At 45.3% G+C, this 23,011-nt stretch overlaps 1 protein-coding gene across 2 annotated transcripts in view; it reads left to right on the top strand.

Annotated features, from left to right (window-relative positions):
• The window catches only part of LOC109871981 (cAMP-specific 3',5'-cyclic phosphodiesterase 4B-like), a 121,035-nt gene that overhangs the window by 36,049 nt on the left and 61,975 nt on the right, over positions 1-23,011 (top strand). For both annotated transcript variants that reach the window (XM_031807174.1, XM_031807175.1), the window contains one exon: positions 15,941-16,161. In XM_031807174.1, the coding sequence (XP_031663034.1) occupies positions 15,941-16,161 (221 nt within the window). The remainder of the gene's footprint in view (positions 1-15,940; positions 16,162-23,011) is intronic.

Genomic DNA, 23,011 nt, shown 5'->3' with positions numbered 1-23,011 from the left:
CCAAGCGGGCTTTCATGTGACTGTTACTGAGGAGTTGCTTCCGTCTAGCCACTCTACCATGAAGGCCTGATTGGTGAAGTGTTTGAGAGATGGTTGTCCTTCTGGAAGGTTCTTCCATCTCCACAGAGTAACTCTGGAGCTCTGTCAGAGTGACCATCCGGTTATTGGTCACCTCCCAGACCAAGGCCCTTTTCCCCAGATAGCTCAGTTTGACCGGGTGGCCAGCTCTAGGAAGAGTCTCGGTGGTTCCAAACTTCTTCCATTTACGAATGATGGAGGCCACTGTGTTCTTGGGGACCTTCAATGCTGCAGAAATGTTTTGGTAACCTTCATCAGATCTGTGTCTCGACACAATCCTGTCTCAGAGCTATACTAACAATACCTTTGACCTCATGGCTTGGTTTCTGTCCTGACATGCACTGTCAACTGTGGGACCATATATAGACAGGTGTGGGCCTTTCCAAATCATGTCCAAGTAATTGAATCTACCACAGTTGGACTCCAATCAAATTGTAGAAACATCTCAAGAATGATCAATGGAAGCAGGATGCACCTGAGCTCAATTTCGAGTCTCATAGCAAAGGGTCTGAATAATTATGTAAATACAGTTTCTAATTTGTAATACAAAAACATTCTAAAAACCAGTTTTTGCTTTGTCATTATGGGGTATTGTGATGTCATTATGGGGTATTGTGATGTCATTATTGGGTATTGTGATGTCATTATGGGGTATTGTGTGTAAATTGATGAGGAACAAAAATGATTTAATACATTTTAGAATAAGGCTGTAACGTAACAATGTGAAAAAAGTCAAGGGGTCTGAATACTTTCCAAATGCACTGTACATAAGGACTTCGTAACAAATTCATAAGCTGTACATAAGGACTTCGTAACAAATTCATAAGCTGTACATAAGCATTTCATGATTACTTAAGTGCACTATGTAGGTAAATAAGTATTTCATATCACATTCATAAGTAATACACTGAACAAAAATATAAACGCAACATGTAAGGTGTTGGTCCCATATTTCATGAGCTGAAATAAAAGATCCCAGAAATGTTCCATATGCAGAAAAAGCTTATTTCTCTCTAATTATGTTCACACATTTGTTTACATCCCTGTTAGTTGAACATTTCTCCTTTGCTAAGATTATCCATCCACTTGACAGGTGTGGCATATCAGTAAACTGATTAAACAGTATTTATTAGGGATCCCCATTAGCTGCTGCCAATGCATATCAGGAAGCTGATTAAACAGCGTGATCTTTACACCTTTTTCTGGGGGCCACTCTAAAATGTGCTACAGACACAATTGCGTTTTATCAATGGCAATTTGAATGCACATAGATATTGTGACATTATCCTGAGGTCGATATTCGTGCCAGTCATCCACCGCCATCACCTCATGTTTCAGCATGATATACACGGCCCCATGAAGCAAGGATCTGTACACAATTCCTGGAAGCTGAAAATGTCCCAGTTCTTCCATGTCACCCATTGAGCATGTTTGGGATGCTCTGGATTCTTTGGGATGCTCTGGACAGCATTCCACATGCCACAATCAACAGCCTGATTAACTCTATGCAAATGAGATGTGGCGAGCTGCATGAGGCAAATGGTTTATGATTATACCAGATACTGACTGGTTTTCTGATCTATGCCCCTACCTTTTTTTTAAGGTATCTGTGACCAACAAATGCATATCTGAATTCCCAGTCATGTGACATCCATAGATTAGGACCTAATTTATTTATTTCAATTGACTGATTTCCTTATATGAACTGTAACTCAGTAAAATCGTTGAAATTGTTCCGTGTTGCGTTTACATTTTGGTTCAGTAAGTAGTTCTGTATTAACTGTAGTTCTGTATTAACTGTAGTTCTGTAGTTCTGTATTAACTGTAGTTCTGTATTATTATGTTACTCTGGTGTTCGTCAGCTAGTTCATCCTTCCTCTCTAACAGAAATAAAGGAAGGTGCTGTCTGGGAGGGAGGGAGATGCTGAGTCATGAGCAGATGACCGTCCAGAAACAGATGGGTGTCCGACAGGGCAGACTGCAGAGAGGGAGGGGGGATGCGAGAGAGAGAAGGAGGGGTGGGAGAGAGAGAAGGAGGGGTGGGAGAGAGAGAAGGAGGGGTGGGAGAGAGAGAAGGAGGGGTGGGAGAGAGAGAGGGGGGGTGGGAGAGAGAGAGGGGGGGTGGGAGAGAGAGAGGAGGGGTGGGGGAGAGAGAAGGAGGGGTGGGAGAGAGAGAGGGGGGTGGGAGAGAGAGAGGAGGGGTGGGAGAGAGGGAGGGGGGGGTGGGACAGAGAGAAGGAGGGGTGGGAGAGAGAGAACGACGGGTGGGAGAGAGAGAGGAGGGGTGGGAGAGAGAGAGAGGGGGGTGGGAGAGAGAGAAGGAGGGGTGGGAGAGAGAGAGGAGGGGTGGGAGAGAGAGAAGGAGGGGTGGGAGAGAGAGTGGGGGTGGCAGAGAGAGAGGAGGGGTGGGAGAGAGAGAGGAGGGGTGGGAGAGAGGGAGGAGGGGTGGGAGAGAGAGAAGGAGGGGTGGGAGAGAGAGGAGGGGTGGGAGAGAGAGAGAGGGGGGTTGGGAGAGAGAGGGAGGAGGGGTGGGAGAGAGGGAGGGGGGTGAGAGAGAGGGGGGTGGGAGAGAGGGAGGGGGGGTGGGAGAGAGAGAGGAGGGGTGGGAGAGAGGGAGGAGGGGTGGGAGAGAGAGAAGGAGGGGTGGGAGAGAGAGGAGGGGTGGGAGAGAGAGAGGGGGGTTGGGAGAGAGAGAGGGAGGAGGGGTGGGAGAGAGGGAGGGGGGTGAGAGAGAGGGGGGGTGGTTGAGAGAGAGGAGGCGTGGGAGAGAGGGGGGGTGGGAGAGAGAGAAGGAGGGGTGGGAGAGAGGGAGGGGGGTGGGAGAGAGGGAAGGAGGGGTGGGAGAGAGGGAGGGGGGTGGGAGAGAGGGAGGAGGAGAGGAAAAGAGCAGGGTAGGGGAAAGAGAGATGTGGAGGGGGGATAGAAAGAGAGAGACTGAGGGAGAGTGAAGGAGGGAGTGAGGGAGCGAAAGCGTAAGCGAGAAAGAGAGCAACGGCGAGAGAGGGGGGGGGGGAGAGGGCAACGGCGAGAGAGGGGGGGGTGGGAGAGAGAGAGCAACGGCGAGAGAGGGATGGGGGGGTGGGAGAGAGCAAGGGAGGGGGCTGGGAGAGGGCAAAGGGGAGAGAGAGAAATGGAGAGAGGGAGGGGGGTGGGAGAGAGCAAAGGGGAGAGAGAGAACTAGAGAGAGGGAGGGGGGTGGGAGAGAGCAAAGGGGAGAGAGGGAGGGGGGTGGGAGAGAGCAAAGGGGAGAGAGAGAACTGGAGAGAGGGAGGGGGGTGGGAGAGAGCAAAGGGGAGAGAGAGAACTGGAGAGAGGGAGGGGGGTGGGAGAGAGCAAAGGGGAGAGAGGGAGGGGGGTGGGAGAGAGAGAAGGGGAGAGAGGGATGGGGTGGGAGAGAGCAAAGGGGAGAGAGAGAAGGGCCCATCTGTTTGTCCTCACTCCTCAGAGGGATGAAAGCTCAGTGTATCAGATGGGCAGGCCAGCTCGTTGAGTGTGACATTGTCCAGAAAGACCACTTTGAATCAGGCAACTCCCAGGTGCACCCAAGGTACCATCAGCCACCATCTCTTATAGATCTGTACCTCCTACCATTTTCTATGTCCTTGGGTGATTGTTTGGCACCTTGGAAGTTGATTGTCTTTGCACTTCAACAAAACAAAAGTTGGCATAAGCCGCAGAAATCATTTTACCGCTTTTGTGAATTCACATCTAGCAGATCTGCATGTCTGTATATTGCACACAGCCTTATCTCCACCCGGCACAGCCAGAAGTGGACTGACCACCCCTCAGAGCCTGGTTCTTCCCTCGGTTTCAACCTAGGTTCCGGCCTTTCTGGAGTTTTTCCTAGCTATCGTGCTTCTACATCTGCATTGCAGTTTGGCGTTTTTGGCTGGGTTTCTGTGTAACACTTTGTGACGCTGATGTATAAAGGGCTTTATGACTAACATATAACACTTTGATTTGATTAGTAGAATTGAAATGATAATGATGTTTTATCTGTTCTCCTTTACACAGCAACACCGTTGTGACACAGTTCTCAACAATTGATGCCAAACAGCCTTACGGGTGACTATTAGAGTCAGTAATTCAGCTGTTCCAACACATCATGTTCCTGAGGACTGGTTCAGTGATTAGGCCTCTGTTTGTTTTGTTTCCCAAACCTCCTCTAAGATTTAGGAGCTAAGACATTGGGCTTATTGAGTCAAACACACATGCGGTATTTACTCAGTAGCACATTGGGCTTATTGAGTCAAACACACATGCGGTATTTACTCAGTAGCACATTGGGCTTATTGAGTCAAACACACATGCGGTATTTACTCAGTAGCACATTGGGCTTATTGAGTCAAACACACATGCGGTATTTACTCAGTAGCACATTGGGCTTATTGAGTCAAACACACATGCGGTATTTACTCAGTAGCACATTTTTTGTTATGTTCCCTAGCCTTTTAAGACAGAACGACATTGGGCTCAATGCAGTCAAACCCACATTGCTGTATCCACATTTCTTATGGTCAATTATAAACTCACTATATATATATATATATCTTGCCTAGATATACAAATATACAGTACCAGTCAAAAGTTGGGTTTTTCTTTATTTTTAAAACAATTTTCTGCATTGTATAATAGCAGTGAAGACATCAAAACTATGAAATAGCACATATGGAATCATGTAGTAACCAAAAAAGTGTTAAACATATCAAAATATATTTAACATTTGAGATTCTTCAAATAGCCACCCTTTGGCTTAAATGACAGCTTTGCACACTCTTGGCATTCTCTCAACCAGCTTCATGAGGTAGTCACCTGGAAGGCATTTCAATTAACAGATGTGCCTTGTTCATTTGTGGAATTATGTGACAAGGTAAGGGTGGTATACAGAAGATAGAACTATTTGGTCAAAGACCAAGTCCATATTATGGCAAGAACAGCTCAAATAAGCAAAGAGAAACGACAGTCCATCATTACTTTAAGACATGAAGTTCCTTCAATCTGGAAAATTTCAAGAACTTTTAACGTTTCTTCAAGTGCAGTCGCAAAAACCCATCAAGCGCTATGATGCAACTGGCTCTCATGAGGACCGCCACAGGAAAGGAAGACCCAGAGTTACCTCTGCTGCAGAGGATAAGTTCATTAGTTACCAGCCTCAGAGATTGCAGCCCATATAAATGCTTCACAGAGTTCAAGTAACAGACACATCTCAACATCAACTGTTCAGAGGAGACTGTGTGAATCAGGCCTTCATGGTCAAATTGCTGCAAAGAAACCACTGCTAAAGGATACCAATAAGAATAAGAGACTTGCTTGGGCCAAGAAACACAAGCAATGGACATTAAACTGGTGGAAATCTGTCCTTTGGTCTGGTGTTGAAATTTGAGTTCCAACCTCCGTGTCTTTGTGAGATTTTTGGTTCCCACCTTGAAGCATAGAGGAGGAGGAGGTGTGATGGTGCTTTGCTGGTGACACTGTCAGGGATTTATTTAGAATTCAAGGCACACTTAACCAGCATGGCTACCACAGCATTCTGCAGTGATACACCATCCCATCTAGTTTGTTTATCAACAGGACCATGACCCAAAACACACCTCCAGGCTGTGTAAGGGCTATTTGACCAACAAGGAGAGTGATAAAGTGCTGCATCAGATGACCTGACCTCCACAATCACCGACCTCAACCCAATTGAGATGGTTTGGGATGAGTTGGACCGCAGCGTGAAGGAAAAGCAGCCAACAAGTGCTCAGCATATGTGGGAACTCCTTCAAGACTGTTGGAAAAGCATTCCTCATGAAGCTGGTTGAGAGAAATACCAAGAGTGTGCAAGTCTGTCAAGGCAAAGGGTGGCTACTTTGAAGAATATCAAATATATTTAGATTAGTTTATCACTTATTTGGTTACTACATGATTCCGTATGTGTTATTTCATAGCTGTGATGTCGTCACTATTATTCTACAATGTAGAAAACAGTAAAAAAAATAAAGAAAAGCCCTGGAGTCAAAGGTTGGTGATGTTTTCAATCCACAACGGTGACATTGTTACAATCTCAATGGCAACAATGTCACCACCGATGACAAATTGGCCTCTTGACACTTTTTTATTTTTGTTAAGTGTACACCTCTTGAGACGAGACCATTGTACTCATTCACAAGGCCTGAGTCAAATAGAACCCGAGTGAAACAAAGAAACCAAGGTAATAGAACCACGTTGAAAACGATATGTTTTTCATATCCTGAGGATTATACCACACGTCATTGATTCTCAGTGTGCTGCAGGCTACTAGTGTTTTTCATATCCTGAATATCCTACTGCACGTCATATTTACATATCAACTCTGGTTATTATTATGAAGATACCTATACCAGGATACTGGTGCTTTGTCCTGTTTTTGTTGACTTCAACACTATATGTAAATGGAGTGTGTGGATACATTGTGCCACAGAAACACAAACATACTGCAGGACTACAGAATGGTGTTTACTGCCTTATTGTGTTTTCAAATGTATATGTTAAAACCTCTAGATGCCTTGGTAGTAACCTTTCCTTGGTAGTAACCTTTCCTTGGTAGTAACCTTTCCTTGGTAGTAACCTTTCTTTGGTAGTAACCCACGACTCATCCTTTTTGATCCAGTCTGAATGTTTCCGTGCACGCCACGCTCTGTACTGTGGCCAGGCGTTTGTGTCTCTTGGGCTTTGTTCGACCCCGTGGCCTTGTTGTCTTCCCTGTCACCGTTGAACGCGGCTCCATTTTCTACCCCCATTCAAACTCCGGTGATTTGAATCTTTAACTTAAGTCGTTGGTTTTCTTGTTCTTTCATGGCCGATTTCATTATATACAGTGTGTTCAGACCCCTTGACCTTTTCAAAATGTTGTTACGTTACAGCCTTATTCTAAAATGGATTTTAAAAAATTAAATCCCAATCAATCTACACACAATACCCCATTATTGACAAAGCGAAAACAGGTTTTTAGAAATGTGAAAATGTATCACATTAAAATGAACTGAATAACATAAGTATTCAGAAGCTTTGCTATGAGACTTGAAATTGAGCTCAGGTGCATCCTGTTTCCATTGAACATCCTTGATTTTTCTACAACTTGGAGTCCACCTGTGGTAAATTCATTTGTTGGACTTGATTAGGAAAGGCACACACCTTTCTACATTACAAAAGTTTTAGAACACCTGGAGTCTACAAGCCACAGTGTCTCGCATCCACTGTGAAATCTGGAGGAGGATCGGTGATGATCTGGGGGTTCTTCAGCAAGGCTGGAATGGGGGCAGATTTGTCTTTGTGAAGGACGCTTGAATCAAGCCACAAGGAAGAAAACCTGCTTCCTTCTGCTCTGACAATGTTCCCCAACTCTGAAGATTGGTTTTTCCAGCAGGACAATGCTCCATGCCACACAGCCAGGTCAATGAAGGTGTAGATGGAGGACCACCAGATCAAGACCCTGTCATGGCCAGTCCTGGAGGGTTATTCCACCAAATATTGATTTCTGAACTCTTCCTAAGTTAAAACATTAGTATTGTGTTGTTTAAAAATGAATATGAACTTATTTTCTTTGCATTATTCGAGGTCTGACAACACCGCATCTTTATTTTCCACCAGTTGTCATTTTCTGCAAAGAAATGCTTTAAATGACTAGTTTTATTTGGAAGAAATGTTGTCAGTAGTTTATAGAAAACCAATGTTCATTTTACCCAAACACACATACCTATAAACAGTACAACCAGAGAAACTGATCATTTTGCAGTGGACTTTTATTTTTCCAGAGCAGATATGTACTTCTGACTTTAAGCTGATTTCTAACAGGTGCATTTTCTGACAAGATATGAAAACTTTGATCATCCCCTTATAAAAATGTGACCATTTTGATGTTGTGACGAAGACGAAGGAAATTAGGAAGCAGGTGCAGATGATGAGTTTAATAATAACGAACATGGTGTGTTACAAAACAAGAGCAGCGTCTGGACATGAAAACAGAACCAACACTGCCTGATGATGAAGGTTGGTGAGGGCTATATGAAGGGAGAGTAATCAGGGTGGTGATGAAGTCCAGGTGTGCTTAACGATGGTTGCCAGGTGTGCGCAATGTGGGTTGCCAGGTGTGCATTACCATAGGGAGCAGGTGTGCGCAGTGGTGGTTGCCAGGTGTGTGCAGTGGTGGTTGCCAGGTGTGTGCAGTGATGGTTGCCAGGTGTGTGCAGTGATGGTTGCCAGGTGTACGCAGTGGTGGTTGCCGGATGTGTGCAGTGATGGTTGTCAGGTGTGTGCAGTGATGGTTGCCAGGTGTGCGGAGAGATGGTTGCCAGGTGTGTGCAGTGATGGTTGCCAGGTGTGTGCAGTGATGGTTGCCAGGTGTGCGGAGAGATGGTTGCCAGGTGTGTGCAGTGATGGTTGCCAGGTTTCACATGGTTTCGCATTTTCACATTTTACCACAGTGAACTAACTTATTGATGATATGACAATAATGCCAATGCTCATTGATATGTCTATCAAAGATTCAGATGAAAAGGCAAACATAAAAGCTGATTCATTTGAAAAGAAGATGAAACTCAGTACAGAAAGAGTCATTAACTTCCCATATCTAAAATTAACCTTGAAACCCAATGCAGGGAAAGAGATGTCTTTTTAAACCCAATGCAGGGAAAGAGATGTCTTTTTAAACCCAATGCAGGGAAAGAGAGGTCTTTTTAAACCCAATGCAGGGAAAGAGATGTCTTTTTAAACCCAATGCAGGGAAAGAGAGGTCTTTTTAAACCCAATGCAGGGAAAGAGAGGTATTTTTAAACCCAATGCAGGGAAAGAGATGTCTTTTTAAACCCAATGCAGGGAAAGAGATGTCTTTTTTTCCCTTTCCTTTGTCCAATTCAAAGTGACAACAGCTTTATCGATCACGGATTAGAATGACACACGTCTGGATCCTAGAAACAGCTGCTCAATACGTGACAAATACACAGAACGGTAACACACACCATGAATACAACTATAACATATTGACATGTTTCTACTCAAATATCTTATGGCTCTTTTGTGACACAATAGGAAAAAGCCTTTCAAGCCATAAATACATTGTAATGTATTGACATTTTGCCATTGAAATATCCTGTTTTTAGGGCGGTGAAACGTAATGGAAAAGGCCCATCTCAGGGTCGGGCTGTGATTTGCGGGTTGTCAGTTTGTATTGCCACTCTCCCACTGCAGACAACATGGATAGATCAGACCAATTACATTTCCTAGAAATACCAGAGGACTCAGCGCTGCTGTGTTTACTGTCAGTCAATTACTGCAGGGACTGACTGCAGAGCAGGTGGGGTGACAGTTCGTCCTCTGTCCGCTCTCTCGCTCCCTCCCTCCTTCCCTCCTTCAGCCTCTACTCCTCCCTCCCTCTTTCTGCCTCTCCTTTTAACTTCCTTCGTTGCCTGTCTTCTCTTTCTAATCTATTTCTTGTGTGTTCGTCTCTATCTTTCCCCTGTGTTTGTTGGTCTCTCCAGCTTTCCCCTGTGTTTGTTGGTCTCTCTAGCTTTCCCCTGTGTTTGTTGGTCTCTCTATCTTTCCACTGTGTTTGTTGGTCTCTCTATCTTTCCACTGTGTTTGTTGGTCTCTCTATCTTTCCCCTGTGTTTGTTGGTCTCTATCTTTCCCCTGTGTTTGTTGGTCTCTATCTTTCCCCTGTGTTTGTTGGTCTCTCTATCTTTCCACTGTGTTTGTTGGTCTCTCTATCTTTCCATTGTGTGTGTTGGTCTCTCTATCTTTCCCCTGTGTGTGTTGGTCTCTCTATCTTTCCCCTGTGTTTGTTGGTCTCTATCTTTCCCCTGTGTTTATTGGTCTCTATCTTTCCCCTGTGTTTATTGGTCTCTATCTTTCCCCTGTGTTTATTGGTCTCTATCTTTCCCCTGTGTTTGTTGGTCTCTCTATCTTTCTTCTGTGTTCATTGGTCTTGCTAAATCAATGTGTTCTCTCTGTCTTTCTCTAACTCTGTCATTTTTGCCATCTTGCTCTCCCCAATGCGTCTTCACTGGGTCAGAGAGTTGTGGACTGCTATTATTCTTGTGATCTCAGCAGGAGGTGTTGGAGAGAGGAACAGAGAGGGAACTACAGTCTTATGAACTATTAGTCTTACAGTCTTACAGTCAATGACTGGAACGAACTACAAAAATCTCTGAAACTGGAAACACTTATCTCCCTCACTAGCTTTAAGCACCAACTGTCAGAGCAGCTCACAGATTACTGCACCTGTACATAGCCCACCTATAATTTAGCCCAAACAACTACCTCTTTCCCAACTGTATTTAATTTTAATTTATTTATTTATTTTGCTCCTTTGCACCCCATTATTTTTATTTCTACTTTGCACATTCTTCCATTGCAAAACTACCATTCCAGTATTTTACTTGCTATATTGTATTTACTTTGCCATCATGGCCTTTTTTGCCTTTACCTCCCTTATCTCACCTCATTTGCTCACATTGTATATAGACTTGTTTATACTGTATTATTGACTGTATGTTTGTTTGACTCCATGTGTAACTCTGTGTCGTTTTATCTGTCGAACTGCTTTGCTTTATCTTGGCCAGGTCGCAATTGTAAATGAGAACTTGTTCTCAACTTGCCTACCTGGTTAAATAAAGGTAAAATAAATAAAATAAAATAAATAAATTATGGCACCAGGGCAAAATGCACCAGCCAGTATGATAAAACCCTAATGATAGAATGCATGATAGGCTACAATAGTGGTAAATGTACCCACTGTAGCGACAGATCTAGGATCAGTTTATCCTCCCTAAATCGGTAGTCCTTAACCATAAGTAGGCGGAAACTGATACCATTGTCTAGGGGCATCTTCACCCTACTTCCCACTGACGCATAGTGCAGTATAGTATATCCTGTACTGACGCATAGTGCAGTATTGTATATCCTGTACTGACGCATAGTGCAGTATAGTATATCCTGTACTGACGCATAGTGCAGTATAGTATATCCTGTACTGACGCATAGTGCAGTATAGTATATCCTGTACTGACGCATAGTGCAGTATAGTATATCCTGTACTGACGCATAGTGCAGTATAGTATATCCTGTACTGACGCATAGTGCAGTATAGTATATCCTGTACTGACGCATAGTGCAGTATAGTATATCCTGTACTTCTCTCCTCTGCAGCTTATTACTCCTGACCAAGTTATTCCTCTGAGGTGCCCTGAGGGCTGAGCAGCGTGGTCTGTGCTACTCTGACAGGGGGTGACCTGAGGGCAGAGCAGTGTGGTCTGTGCTACTCTGACAGGGGGTGACCTGAGGGCAGAGCAGTGTGGTCTGTGCTACTCTGACAGGGGGTGACCTGAGGGCAGAGCAGTGTGGTCTGTGCTACTCTGACAGGGGGTGACCTGAGGGCAGAGCAGTGTGGTCTGTGCTACTCTGACAGGGGGTGACCTGAGGGCAGAGCAGCATGGTCTGTGCTACTCTGACAGGGGGTGACCTGAGGGCAGAGCAGTGTGGTCTGTGCTACTCTGACAGGGGGTGACCTGAGGGCAGAGCAGTGTGGTCTGTGCTACTCTGACAGGGGGTGACCTGAGGGCAGAGCAGTGTGGTCTGTGCTACTCTGACAGGGGGTGACCTGAGGGCAGAGCAGTGTGGTCTGTGCTACTCTGACAGGGGGTGACCTGAGGGCAGAGCAGTGTGGTCTGTGCTACTCTGACAGGGGGTGACCTGAGGGCAGAGCAGTGTGGTCTGTGCTACTCTGACAGGGGGTGACCTGAGGGCAGAGCAGTGTGGTCTGTGCTACTCTGACAGGGGGTGACCTGAGGGCAGAGCAGTGTGGTCTGTGCTACTCTGACAGGGGGTGACCTGAGGGCAGAGCAGTGTGGTCTGTGCTACTCTGACAGGGGGTGACCTGAGGGCAGAGCAGTGTGGTCTGTGCTACTCTGTTTTTAGACATGTTTGCGAATTTATTTAAAATAAAATTACCTTATTTCAATTAGTATTCAGACCCTTTGCTATGAGAAATTGAGCTCAGTTGCATCCTATTTCCATTGATCATGCTTGATGTTTCTACAACTTGATTGGAGTCCACCCGTGGTCAATTCAATTGATTTGCACACGATTTGCTTGGGGACAGGATTGTGTCGAGGCACAGATCTGGGGAAGGGTACCAAAAAATGTCTGCAGCATTGCAGTTCCCCAAGAACACAGTGGCCTCCATAATGTTTGGAACAACCAAGACCTGCTAGAGCTGGCCGCCGGGACAAACTGAGCAATCGGGGGAGAAGGGCCTTGGTCAGGGAGATGACCAAGAACGCAATCGTCACTCTGACAGAGCTCCAGAGTTCCTCTGTGGAGATGGGAGAACCTTCCAGAAGGAAAATCATCTCTGCAGCACTCCACCAATCAGGCCTTTATGGTAGAGTGGCTAGATGGAAGCCACTCCTCAGTAAAAGGTACATGACAGCCCGCTTGGAGTTTGCCAAAAGGCACCTAAAGGACTCTCAGATCATGAGAAACAACATTCTCTGGTCTGATGAAACCAAGATTGAACTCTTTGGCCTGAACGCCAAGCGTCATGTCTGGAGGAAACCTGGCACTGCTTATCACCTGGCCAATATCATCCCGACAGTGACGCATCGTGGCGGCAGCTTTATGCTGTGGGGATGTTTTTCAGCGGCTGGGACTGGGAGACTAGTCAATATCGAAGAAAGATGAACGGAGCAAAGTACAGAGAGACCCTTGATGAAGACCTGCTCCAGAGCGCTCAGGACCTTAGACTGGGATGAAGGTTCACCTTCCAACAGGACAACGACCCTAAGCACACAGCCAAGCCAATGCAGGAGTGGCTACGGCACAAATCTCTGAATGTCCTTGAGTGGCCCAGCCAGAGCCTGGACTTGAACCTGATCGAACATCTCTGGATAGACTAGAAAATAGCTGTGCAGCAACGCTCCCCATCCAACCTGACTGAGCTTGAGAGGATCTGCAGAGAAAAATGGGAGAAACTCCCCAAATACAGGTGTGCAAAGCTTGTAGCATCATACCCAAGAAGACTAGAGGCTGTAATCGCTGCCAAAGGTGCTTCAACAAAGTACTGAGTAAAGGGTCTGAATACTTATGTAAATGTAATATTTAAGTGTTTTATTTTTAATACATTTGCAAACATTTCTAAAAACCTCTTTTGCTTTGTCATTATGGGGTATTGTGATGTCATTATGGGGTATTGTGATGTCATTATGGGGTATTGTGATGTCATTATGGGGTATTGTGTGTAGATTGATGAGCAGAAAAAAACGATTTAATAAATTTTAGAATAAGGCTGTAACTTAACAAAATGTGTAAAAAGTCAAGGGGTCTGAATACTTTCTGTATGCACTGTATGTCATGTATAATTGTTTTCTCAGTAATGTGTGAACACAGATAGCAGGTTAGGCCCACCCAGTGGCTCTGCTGTTTCTTCTTCCATTTCCAATGGGATGTTAAGCAGTGCTGAGATTGGCTTGGGTTGGGAGAGCATCCTGCTGACAGGAGGGAAGCAGCTTTTTATGGTTATTATTTCTTTCTGCTACTTGTTCAGTCTCTCTTTTTATTATTCATTATCTCTCTCTCTCGTTCATTTTCTCTCTCTCTCTCTTATCTGTATTATTCATTATCTCTATCATTTATTCTCTCTTTCTCATCTTTCTCATTATCTCTCTCTCTCTCGTTCATTTTCTCTCTCTCTTATCTCTATTATTCATTATCTCTATCATTTATTCTCTCTTTCTCATCTTTCTCATTATCTCTCTCTCTCTCGTTCATTTTCTCTCTCTCTCTCTCTCATCTCTATTATTCATTATCTCTATCATTTATTCTCTCTCTCTACGGACATGCGCTGCAGACGTAATACATCTTGCATGCAGGGCACGTGGGCGTTCAAACACACACACTCTCTCTTCATCACCCCCCTCATTCTCCCCAAACACCGCCACACCTATCTCTCACTCGATCCCTCTCTTTTGTTTATTTGGCCGTATCCCTGCTTCAGTTCCACTTGGACGAAGTGAATATATAACAGAGGGTGATGTATAACCCCACTCTGTCAGGAGCCGCTAGCTGAAAACACCTTTGTTTACTGCCCACCATTACAGAGAAACGCACCAGACAACCTATCTGACGGCATAACATCGAAACAGACACACACGTGCACAGCACAGGAGGTTGGAGGCACCTTAATTGGGGAGGACGTGCTCATTGTCATGGCTGGAGCTGAATTAGTGGAATGGTATCAAATATATCAAACACACTGTTTCTATGTGTTTGATGCCATACCATTCACTCTGTTCCAGCCATCATTATGAGCCGTCCTCCCCTCAGCAGCCTCCACTGGTGCACGTACCTGCACACACACATACTGCATCCATCAACCCCCTCATCACACACACGCCACCGTCTATAATAAATACTGCCTCCGAGTTCAATCAGTGTCGCTGTTTTGAATGATCTTTGAATAGAAGAAAAAGAATCCCCACCAAATTCAGACTGTTATTTTGTTTATAAATATCACGTAAATGTGTGTGTGTTGACTTTTGTAATGACATTGGTCATTGTGTTAGGAAACCTTTATTCTAAAGAAAAATTATATTACATTTATTTTTTATTTTTTAGAGAACCTGACCTCAAAACATTGAAGGAAACATTTAAAATTCAGTACTCTCTGTACCCAACATGACCAGTATGAATATATTATCTGTAAAAATATCAACACTCCCTGTATGTCTTGGGAGTTTAGAATACTCTAGTCTCACAGTAGGTCATAGAGTGCCCCCTAGTGCTATGTGCATGGAACTGGCTGAATGTTAGGATTTGACATCCAATGGAATAGTCAATGTATTCCCTTGAATGAATGTCCTCTGCAATGTGTCGACGTAGTGGCTGGTTTGGGTTTATCAAAACAGTATATGCTCATGTATCATAATATGGAAGCAATGACACTAAATGCCTTTTTTGTAGTTCCGTCTATGTCCACTGAACCTTTTTGTAGTTCCATCTATGTCCACTGAACCTTTTTGTAGTTCCGTCTATGTCCACTGAACCTTTTTCTAGTTCCATCTATGTCCACTGAACCTTTTTGTAGTTCCATCTATGTCCACTGAACCTTTTTGTAGTTCCATCTATGTCCACTGAACCTTTTTGTAGTTCCATCTGTGTCCACTGAACCTTTTTGTAGTTCCATCTATGTCCACTGAACCTTTTTCTAGTTCCATCTATGTCCACTGAACCTTTTTGTAGTCTCATCTATGTCCACTGAACCTTTTTGTAGTTCCATCTATGTCCACTGAACCTTTTTGTAGTTCCGTCTATGTCCACTGAACCTTTTTGTAGTTCCATCTATGTCCACTGAACCTTTTGGTAGTTCCATCTATGTCCACTGAACCTTTTTCTAGTTCCGTCTATGTCCACTGAACCTTTTTGTAGTTCCATCTATGTCCACTGAACCTTTTTGTAGTTCCATCTATGTCCACTGAACCTTTTTGTAGTTCCGTCTATGTCCACTGAACCTTTTTGTAGTTCCGTCTATGTCCACTGAACCTTTTTGTAGTTCCGTCTATGTCCACTGAACCTTTTTGTAGTTCCGTCTATGTCCACTGAACCTTTTTGTAGTTCCATCTATGTCCACTGAATCTTAGACATAATCTTCTATCAACGTTATGTATCAACATTCTGTCAGCTTTCCCATGACTTTTAGTCTTCGCTATAACCATAGTTCTGTCAACCCCTCATCTTATAACCCTCTAAGTTCTACATCAGCTTTCTTTCAACGTCTCTACTGCCTCTTGCTATTAGCCATAACCTTCTATCAACGTTCTACTAGCATTCTCTCAACCTTTGCCTTTCAGGACACCAATGAGACCCCGGGAATGTTCGGCAGCACTCTTGGAGTGGACCTTTGCCGGGGCCGCAGGCGTCACTCGGGCACGCTACAGCTGCCCCCGTTGTCATGGCGACAGGCGGAGAGGGATCTAAGCCGCGCGCCAGAGGGGGACACCATGGCCCGGCCCACCACCCTGCCCTTCCACCCTCTGCCACAGATCAACATCATCCACGCCGACCCCGACAGGTTAGGTCAGAAACTAGCAGACACTGCAGTCTCTCGAGTGGCGCAGTGGTCTAAGGCACTGCATCTCAGTGCAGGAGGCGTCACTACAGACCCTGGTTCGATTCCAGGCTGTATCACAACTGGCCGTGATTGGGAGTCCCAAAGGGCGGCGCACAATTGGCCCAGCATCGTTAGGGTTTGGCCGGGAAAAGGCCGTCATTGTAAATAAGAATTTGTTATTAACTGACTTGCCTAGTTAAATAAAGGTTATATAAAATAAAATATATATCTGTTCTGGACATTGTATCAGCAAAGTGCAATTTCATCCAACAACCACTGGGTGGAGATAAAGGGCTCGAATGCCATTTGTGGGGCCTGCTGAATTCTCGGCTTGGGCGATGTTCTGCATACCGGGGTATTTCAAAATACTGATAGTATGATTTTCAATACTGTGTACTACAGAGGGGGTTGACCTTAAAAAGGTCACTTTCTGGGCTTGAATGGAAAGAGAGAGAGACGGGACTGTATGGAAGAGGGAAAATGGGTAGAGATTGTTTAAGTGAACCAGAGAAAGAGTAGGTAGGTAGAGAGTACTTGAGAGAGAAGGAGTGAAGGAAAAGATGGCGGGAGAGGCACAGTGTCCCCCCTGGCGAATCCTTGAAGTCCTGACAGAATAATAGAGAAGAGCTGGCCAAACAGGTCTGCCAACTAGAGCTGTCAGAAGAACCTTGTTTTGTTCTCTCTGGTGTGTAGTTTCCTGTATCCTCTGGTGTGTAGTTTCCTGTATCCTCTCTGGTGTGTAGTGTGCTGTATCCTCTCTGGTGTGTAGTGTGCTGTATCCTCTCTGGTGTGTAGTGTGCTGTATCCTCTCTGGTGTGTAGTGTGCTGTATCCTCTCTGGTGTGTAGTGTGCTGTATCCTCTCTGTTGTGTAGTGTGCTGTATCCTCTCTGGTGTGTAGTGTGCTGTATCCTCTCTGGTTTGTAGTGTGCTGTATCCTCTCTGGTTTGTAGTGTGCTGTATCCTCTCTGGTGTGTAGTGTGCTGTATCCTCTCTGGTGTGTAGTGTGCTGTATCCTCTCTGGTGTGTAGTGTGCTGTATCATCTGGTGTGTAGTGTGCTGTATCCTCTCTGGTTTGTAGTGTGCTGTATCCTCTCTGGTGTGTAGTGTGCTGTATCCTCTCTGGTGTGTAGTGTCCTGTATCCTCTCTGGTGTGTAGTGTGCTGTATCCTCTCTGGTATGTAGTGTCCTGTATCCTCTCTGGTGTGTAGTGTCCTGTATCCTCTCTGGTGTGTAGTGTCCTGTATCCTCTCTGGTGTGTAGTGTGCTGTATCCTCTCTGGTGTGTAGTGCCTGTATCCTCAGTGGTGCGTCGTGTCCTGTAGCCTCACACTTGCTCTCCACTCATTGGGACTGAGTGAACTGGACTCTGTTCTAAACCAAGACCCTGGCTATGGAGGCTCATGGGGCCAAAACAGAGCTGGAACAGAATATAGACTCACGTGGGAATACCGTATTGGATAAGAGAACGAGCATTTCACCCCACATTTCCCCGAGACTGTTTCGTAAGCAGGTGGTGAACAAGCGCCGTTACAGGCGCTTCACTGTGGACCACACCTGGTAAGGCCCTGAAGTTGTGTGGATGTGTCCACAATGCACGTGTGTATAGCATATAGCATGGACCCTGGTCATGTCAGTGTCATCGTTTAACCCTTTCTGTCACGTTGTCTGCTGAAAATATCACTTTTAAAAGTTGATGTACTGTTGAGTCATAGCCAACTAATGTTGTTGTCTCGTCTTGTACTCATATATGGAGAAAACACTTCAAAACACTTTTAAAAAAACCCAAACTTGTATCTCAAACAGACTGTTTTTCGAAAATGCTTGTCAATGTATGGCATCCTGTCTCATTGTCTGAGCTGGGCCGGTATACACCCACACCGTTCTGTTGTTGAAGTACACCCACACCATTCTGTTGTTGAAGTACACCCACACCATTCTGTTGTTGAAGTACACCCACACCGTTCTGTTGTTGAAGTACACCCACACCATTCTGTTGTTGAGGTACACCCACACCATTCTGTTGTTGAAGTACACCCACACCATTCTGTTGTTGAAGTACACCCACACCATTCTGTTGTTGAAGTACACCCACACCGTTCTGTTGTTGAAGTACACCCACACCGTTCTGTTGTTGGGGTTCACCCACACCATTCTGTTGTTGGGGTTCACCCACACCATTCTGTTGTTGAAGTACACCCACACCATTCTGTTGTTGGGGTACACCCACACCTTTCTGTTGTTGAAGTACACCCACACCATTCTGTTGTTGAAGTACACCCACACCATTCTGTTGTTGAAGTACACCCACACCTTTCTGTTGTTGAAGTACACCCACACCATTCTGTTGTTGAAGTACACCCACACCATTCTGTTGTTGAAGTACACCCACACCATTCTGTTGTTGAAGTACACCCACACCATTCTGTTGTTGAAGTACACCCACACCATTCTGTTGTTGAAGTACACCCACACCATTCTGTTGTTGAAGTACACCCACACCATTCTGTTGTTGAAGTACACCCACACCATTCTGTTGTTGAAGTTCACCCACACCATTCTGTTGTTGGGGTTCACCCACACCGTTCTGTTGTTGAAGTACACCCACACAATTCTGTTGTTGGGGTACACCCACACCATTCTGTTGTTGGGGTACACCCACACCATTCTGTTGTTGGGGTACACCCACACCATTCTGTTGTTGGGGTACACCCACACCATTCTGTTGTTGGGGTACACCCACACCATTCTGTTGTTGGAGTACACCCACACCATTCTGTTGTTGGGGTACACCCACACCATTCTGTTGTTGGGGTACACCCACACCATTCTGTTGTTGGGGTACACCCACACCATTCTGTTGTTGGGGTACACCCACACCATTCTGTTGTTGGGGTACACCCACACCATTCTGTTGTTGGGGTACACCCACACCATTCTGTTGTTGGGGTACACCCACACCATTCTGTTGTTGGGGTACACCCACACCATTCTGTTGTTGGGGTACACCCACACCATTCTGTTGTTGGGGTACACCCACACCATTCTGTTGTTGGGGTACACCCACACCATTCTGTTGTTGGGGTACACCCACATCATTCTGTTGTTGGGGTACACCCACACCATTCTGTTGTTGGGGTACACCCACACCATTCTGTTGTTGGGGTACACCCACACCATTCTGTTGTTGGGGTACACCCACACCATTCTGTTGTTGGGGTACACCCACACCATTCTGTTGTTGGGGTACACCCACACCATTCTGTTGTTGGGGTACACCCACACCATTCTGTTGTTGGGGTACACCCACACCATTCTGTTGTTGGGGTACACCCACACCATTCTGTTGTTGGAGTACACCCACACCATTCTGTTGTTGGGGTACACCCACACCATTCTGTTGTTGGGGTACACCCACACCATTCTGTTGTTGGGGTACACCCACACCATTCTGTTGTTGGGGTACACCCACACCATTCTGTTGTTGGGGTACACCCACACCATTCTGTTGTTGGGGTACACCCACACCATTCTGTTGTTGGGGTACACCCACACCATCCCAACACAAAAAGGCTGCTTTATCAAATACACTGCTCAAAAAACTAAAGGGAACACAAAAATAACACATCCTAGATCTGAATGAATGAAATATTCTTATTAAATACTTTTTTCTTTACATAGTTGAATGTGCTGACAACAAAATCACACAAAAATTATCAATGGAAATCAAATGTATCAACCCATGGAGGTCTGGATTTGGAGTCACACTCAAAATTAAAGTGGAAAACCACACTACAGGCTGATCCAACTTTGATGTAATGTCCTTAAAACAAGTCAAAATGAGGCTTAGTAGTGTGTGTGGCCTCCACGTACCTGTATGACCTCCCTACAACGCCTGGGCATGCTCCTGATGAGGTAGCGGATGGTCTCCTGAGGGATCTCCTCCCAGACCTGGACTAAAGCATCCGTCAACTCCTGGACAGTCTGTAGTGCAACGTGGCTTTGGTGGATGGAGTGAGACATGATGTCCCAGATGTGCTCAATTGGATTCAGGTCTGGGGAAAGGGTGGGCCAATCCATAGCATCAATGTCTTCCTCTTGCAGGAACTGCTGACACACTCCAGCCACATGAGGTCTAGCATTGTCTTGCATTAGGAGGAACCCAGGGCCAACTGCACCAGCATATGGTCTCACAAGGGGTCTGAGGATCTCATCTCGGTACCTAATGGCAGTCAGGCTACCTCTGGCGAGCACATGGAGGGCTGTGCGGCCCCCCCAAAGAAATGCCACCCCACACCATGACTGACCCACCGCCAAACCGGTCATGCTGGAGGATGTTGCAGGCAGCAGAACGTTCTCCACGGCGTCTCCACGGCGTCTCCAGTCACATGTGCTCAGTGTGAACCTGCTTTCGTCTGTGAAGAGCACAGGGCGCCAGTGGCGAATTTTCCAATCTTGGTGTTCTCTGGCAAATGCCAAACGTCCTGCACGGTGTTGGGCTGTAAGCACAACCCCCACCTGTGGACGTCGGACCCTCATACCACCCTCATGGAGTCTGTTTCTGACCGTTTGAGCAGACACATGCACATTTGTGGCCTGCTGGAGTTCATTCTGCAGGGCTCTGGCAGTGCTCCTCCTACCCCTCCGTGCACAAAGGCGGAGGTAGCGGTCCTGCTGCTGGGTTGTTGCCCTCCTACGGCCTCCTCCACGTCTCCTGAGTTACTGGCCTGTCTCCTGGTAGCGCCTCCATGCTCTGGACACTACGCGGACAGACACATCAAACCTTCTTGCCACAGCTCGCATTGATGTGCCATCCTGGATGAGCTGCACTACCTGAGCCACTTGTGTGGGTTGTAGACTCCGTCTCATGCTACCACTAGAGTGAAAGCACCGCCAGCATTCAAAAGTGACCAAAACATCAGCCAGGAGGCATAGGAACTGAGAAGTGGTCTGTAGTCAACACCTGCGGAACCACTCCTTTATTGGGGGTGTCTTGCTAATTGCCTAGGTCATATTTAATAGAAATTTGGAGACACTGGACAGTTACTTTACAACCAAATCTCTATTTTGGATTTAAATGGCATGTTATAGAAGGGTCCAGACACTTTTTTTGTTGGGATTTCACGTTTTTGAGAAACACCCCAAATAGGGGTGTTTCTCAAAAATGAGGGCCCCAAAATGACATGAACAAAGGCAAAAAAAAAAGTCATTTTTAAGCAACTTATTCCTCGACTGATAAGTCATTATGTGAAATGGGACTAACTATTGAAACAATGTTTGCCTCAGGAGGAGGATATACCAGTTCCAGGAGAAATGTGAACTGAAACCATTACCTCAGAATCTGTAACCTGGCCTACAAATCATACAGGTTTGCTCATTAACATGTCTGTCATCATTCTTGGAGGAAACACATATCTGGTTCTTGTTATTATTATAGAAATGTGACTTATAGATCTATAATTCTAATTGAAAGCATGTCTAAGAAGGGGTAGATCTGTTCTATGTGTGCCATTTCTATGCTTCCCGTTTTAGGTTTTGTTTTTGCATCTTTTACTTTGGGTTTTGTACACCAGCTTCAAACAGCTGAAAATACTATATTTTTGTTATGGAAAATATATTTCACAACGGTTTAGATGATTCAGTGATACTCTACACTATACTTGCTTGTTTTGTCACAAACTGAAATTAGTCTTAACTATTTAAGTTTTTGCAACCAGGAAATGGCGGATTGATTTCTGCATAGTGCATCTTTAAATGTTTTGCATTTAAGTAATTTTGCAGACGTTCTTATCCAGAGCGACTTACAATTAGTATGTTCATCTTAAGATAGCTAGGTGAGACAACCACATGTCACAGCCGTAGAAATGCTATATTTTAGCGGCACATTCAAAAGCTATGCTCTTATTCTGGACAGAGATGAATCTGGACTTCTCTCTTTGCGCTATACAAACCTCTTTCCTTAATGTTATGCCATATTCAACAATCATCAGACAGTCGTCTTTTGCGTGTGTACTGTAGTATTCCATTGTTCAATCTTACCTTCCGAGTGGCGCAGCGGTCTAAGGCACTGGGTTCGTTATTTGAATTGGGATTGGTGAATAGCAATGCATTTATCCATGTGCATTTATCAGGAGTCGACTGCATTGAAGTAACCCGGTCATTGGGGTTTAATAAAAATAGTCCCTTTGGCTGTGCTTGGCCCAAGGCCCATGGCCCTTTACTGAGTGTCTCCTAACCTGTCCCTCTCCCTACTCCCCTTTACTTAACCTCTCTGGTTGGACACTGCAGAGTACCTCAATCCTTCCTTCCTTCTGAAGAGCATCTTTTTCCACTGCTGTATCATAATGATGGACACATTTTGTTTCAAGCAGGGATCTCATGACCTGGGGGCCAACGTCAGTCTTTCAGTTATCATGGGGCCCACAAAAAGGCAGTGTGTCAGCCTGATAGTTTGAGACCCCGGTGGAGAAACACGACCCTGTCTAATCACTTCTAGGATTGCTATGTCACGTCTTATCACCTTTGATACTTGACACCAAACGTCAACTATGGAGGGGGTGGGGAGCGTCATCATACTTTTTCTCCGTACTATTGGCACTCTCTCTCTCTTTTAATCACTCTGTGTCTTGCTTGTGATACCAGTAACTGTGTAACGTTCCATTGTATACTGTAATGCAATTTAGACACACAGTGGAACCAAGAGTCAGATGACTGCACTGACTACAGGAACAGAAGAAGAGACAGTCTATCCTCTGTAGTCCAGCCAGATCTACCTCTGAACAAGCCAATCTTGTGCCATCACACAGTTGGCCTC

This window comes from Oncorhynchus kisutch, linkage group LG27, assembly GCF_002021735.2.
Source record: "Oncorhynchus kisutch isolate 150728-3 linkage group LG27, Okis_V2, whole genome shotgun sequence".
In the NCBI taxonomy this organism is placed as follows: Eukaryota; Metazoa; Chordata; class Actinopteri; order Salmoniformes; family Salmonidae; genus Oncorhynchus; species Oncorhynchus kisutch.
The sequence above is the reverse complement of the archived record's forward strand: the minus strand, read 5'-3'. Positions and strand labels throughout refer to the sequence as shown.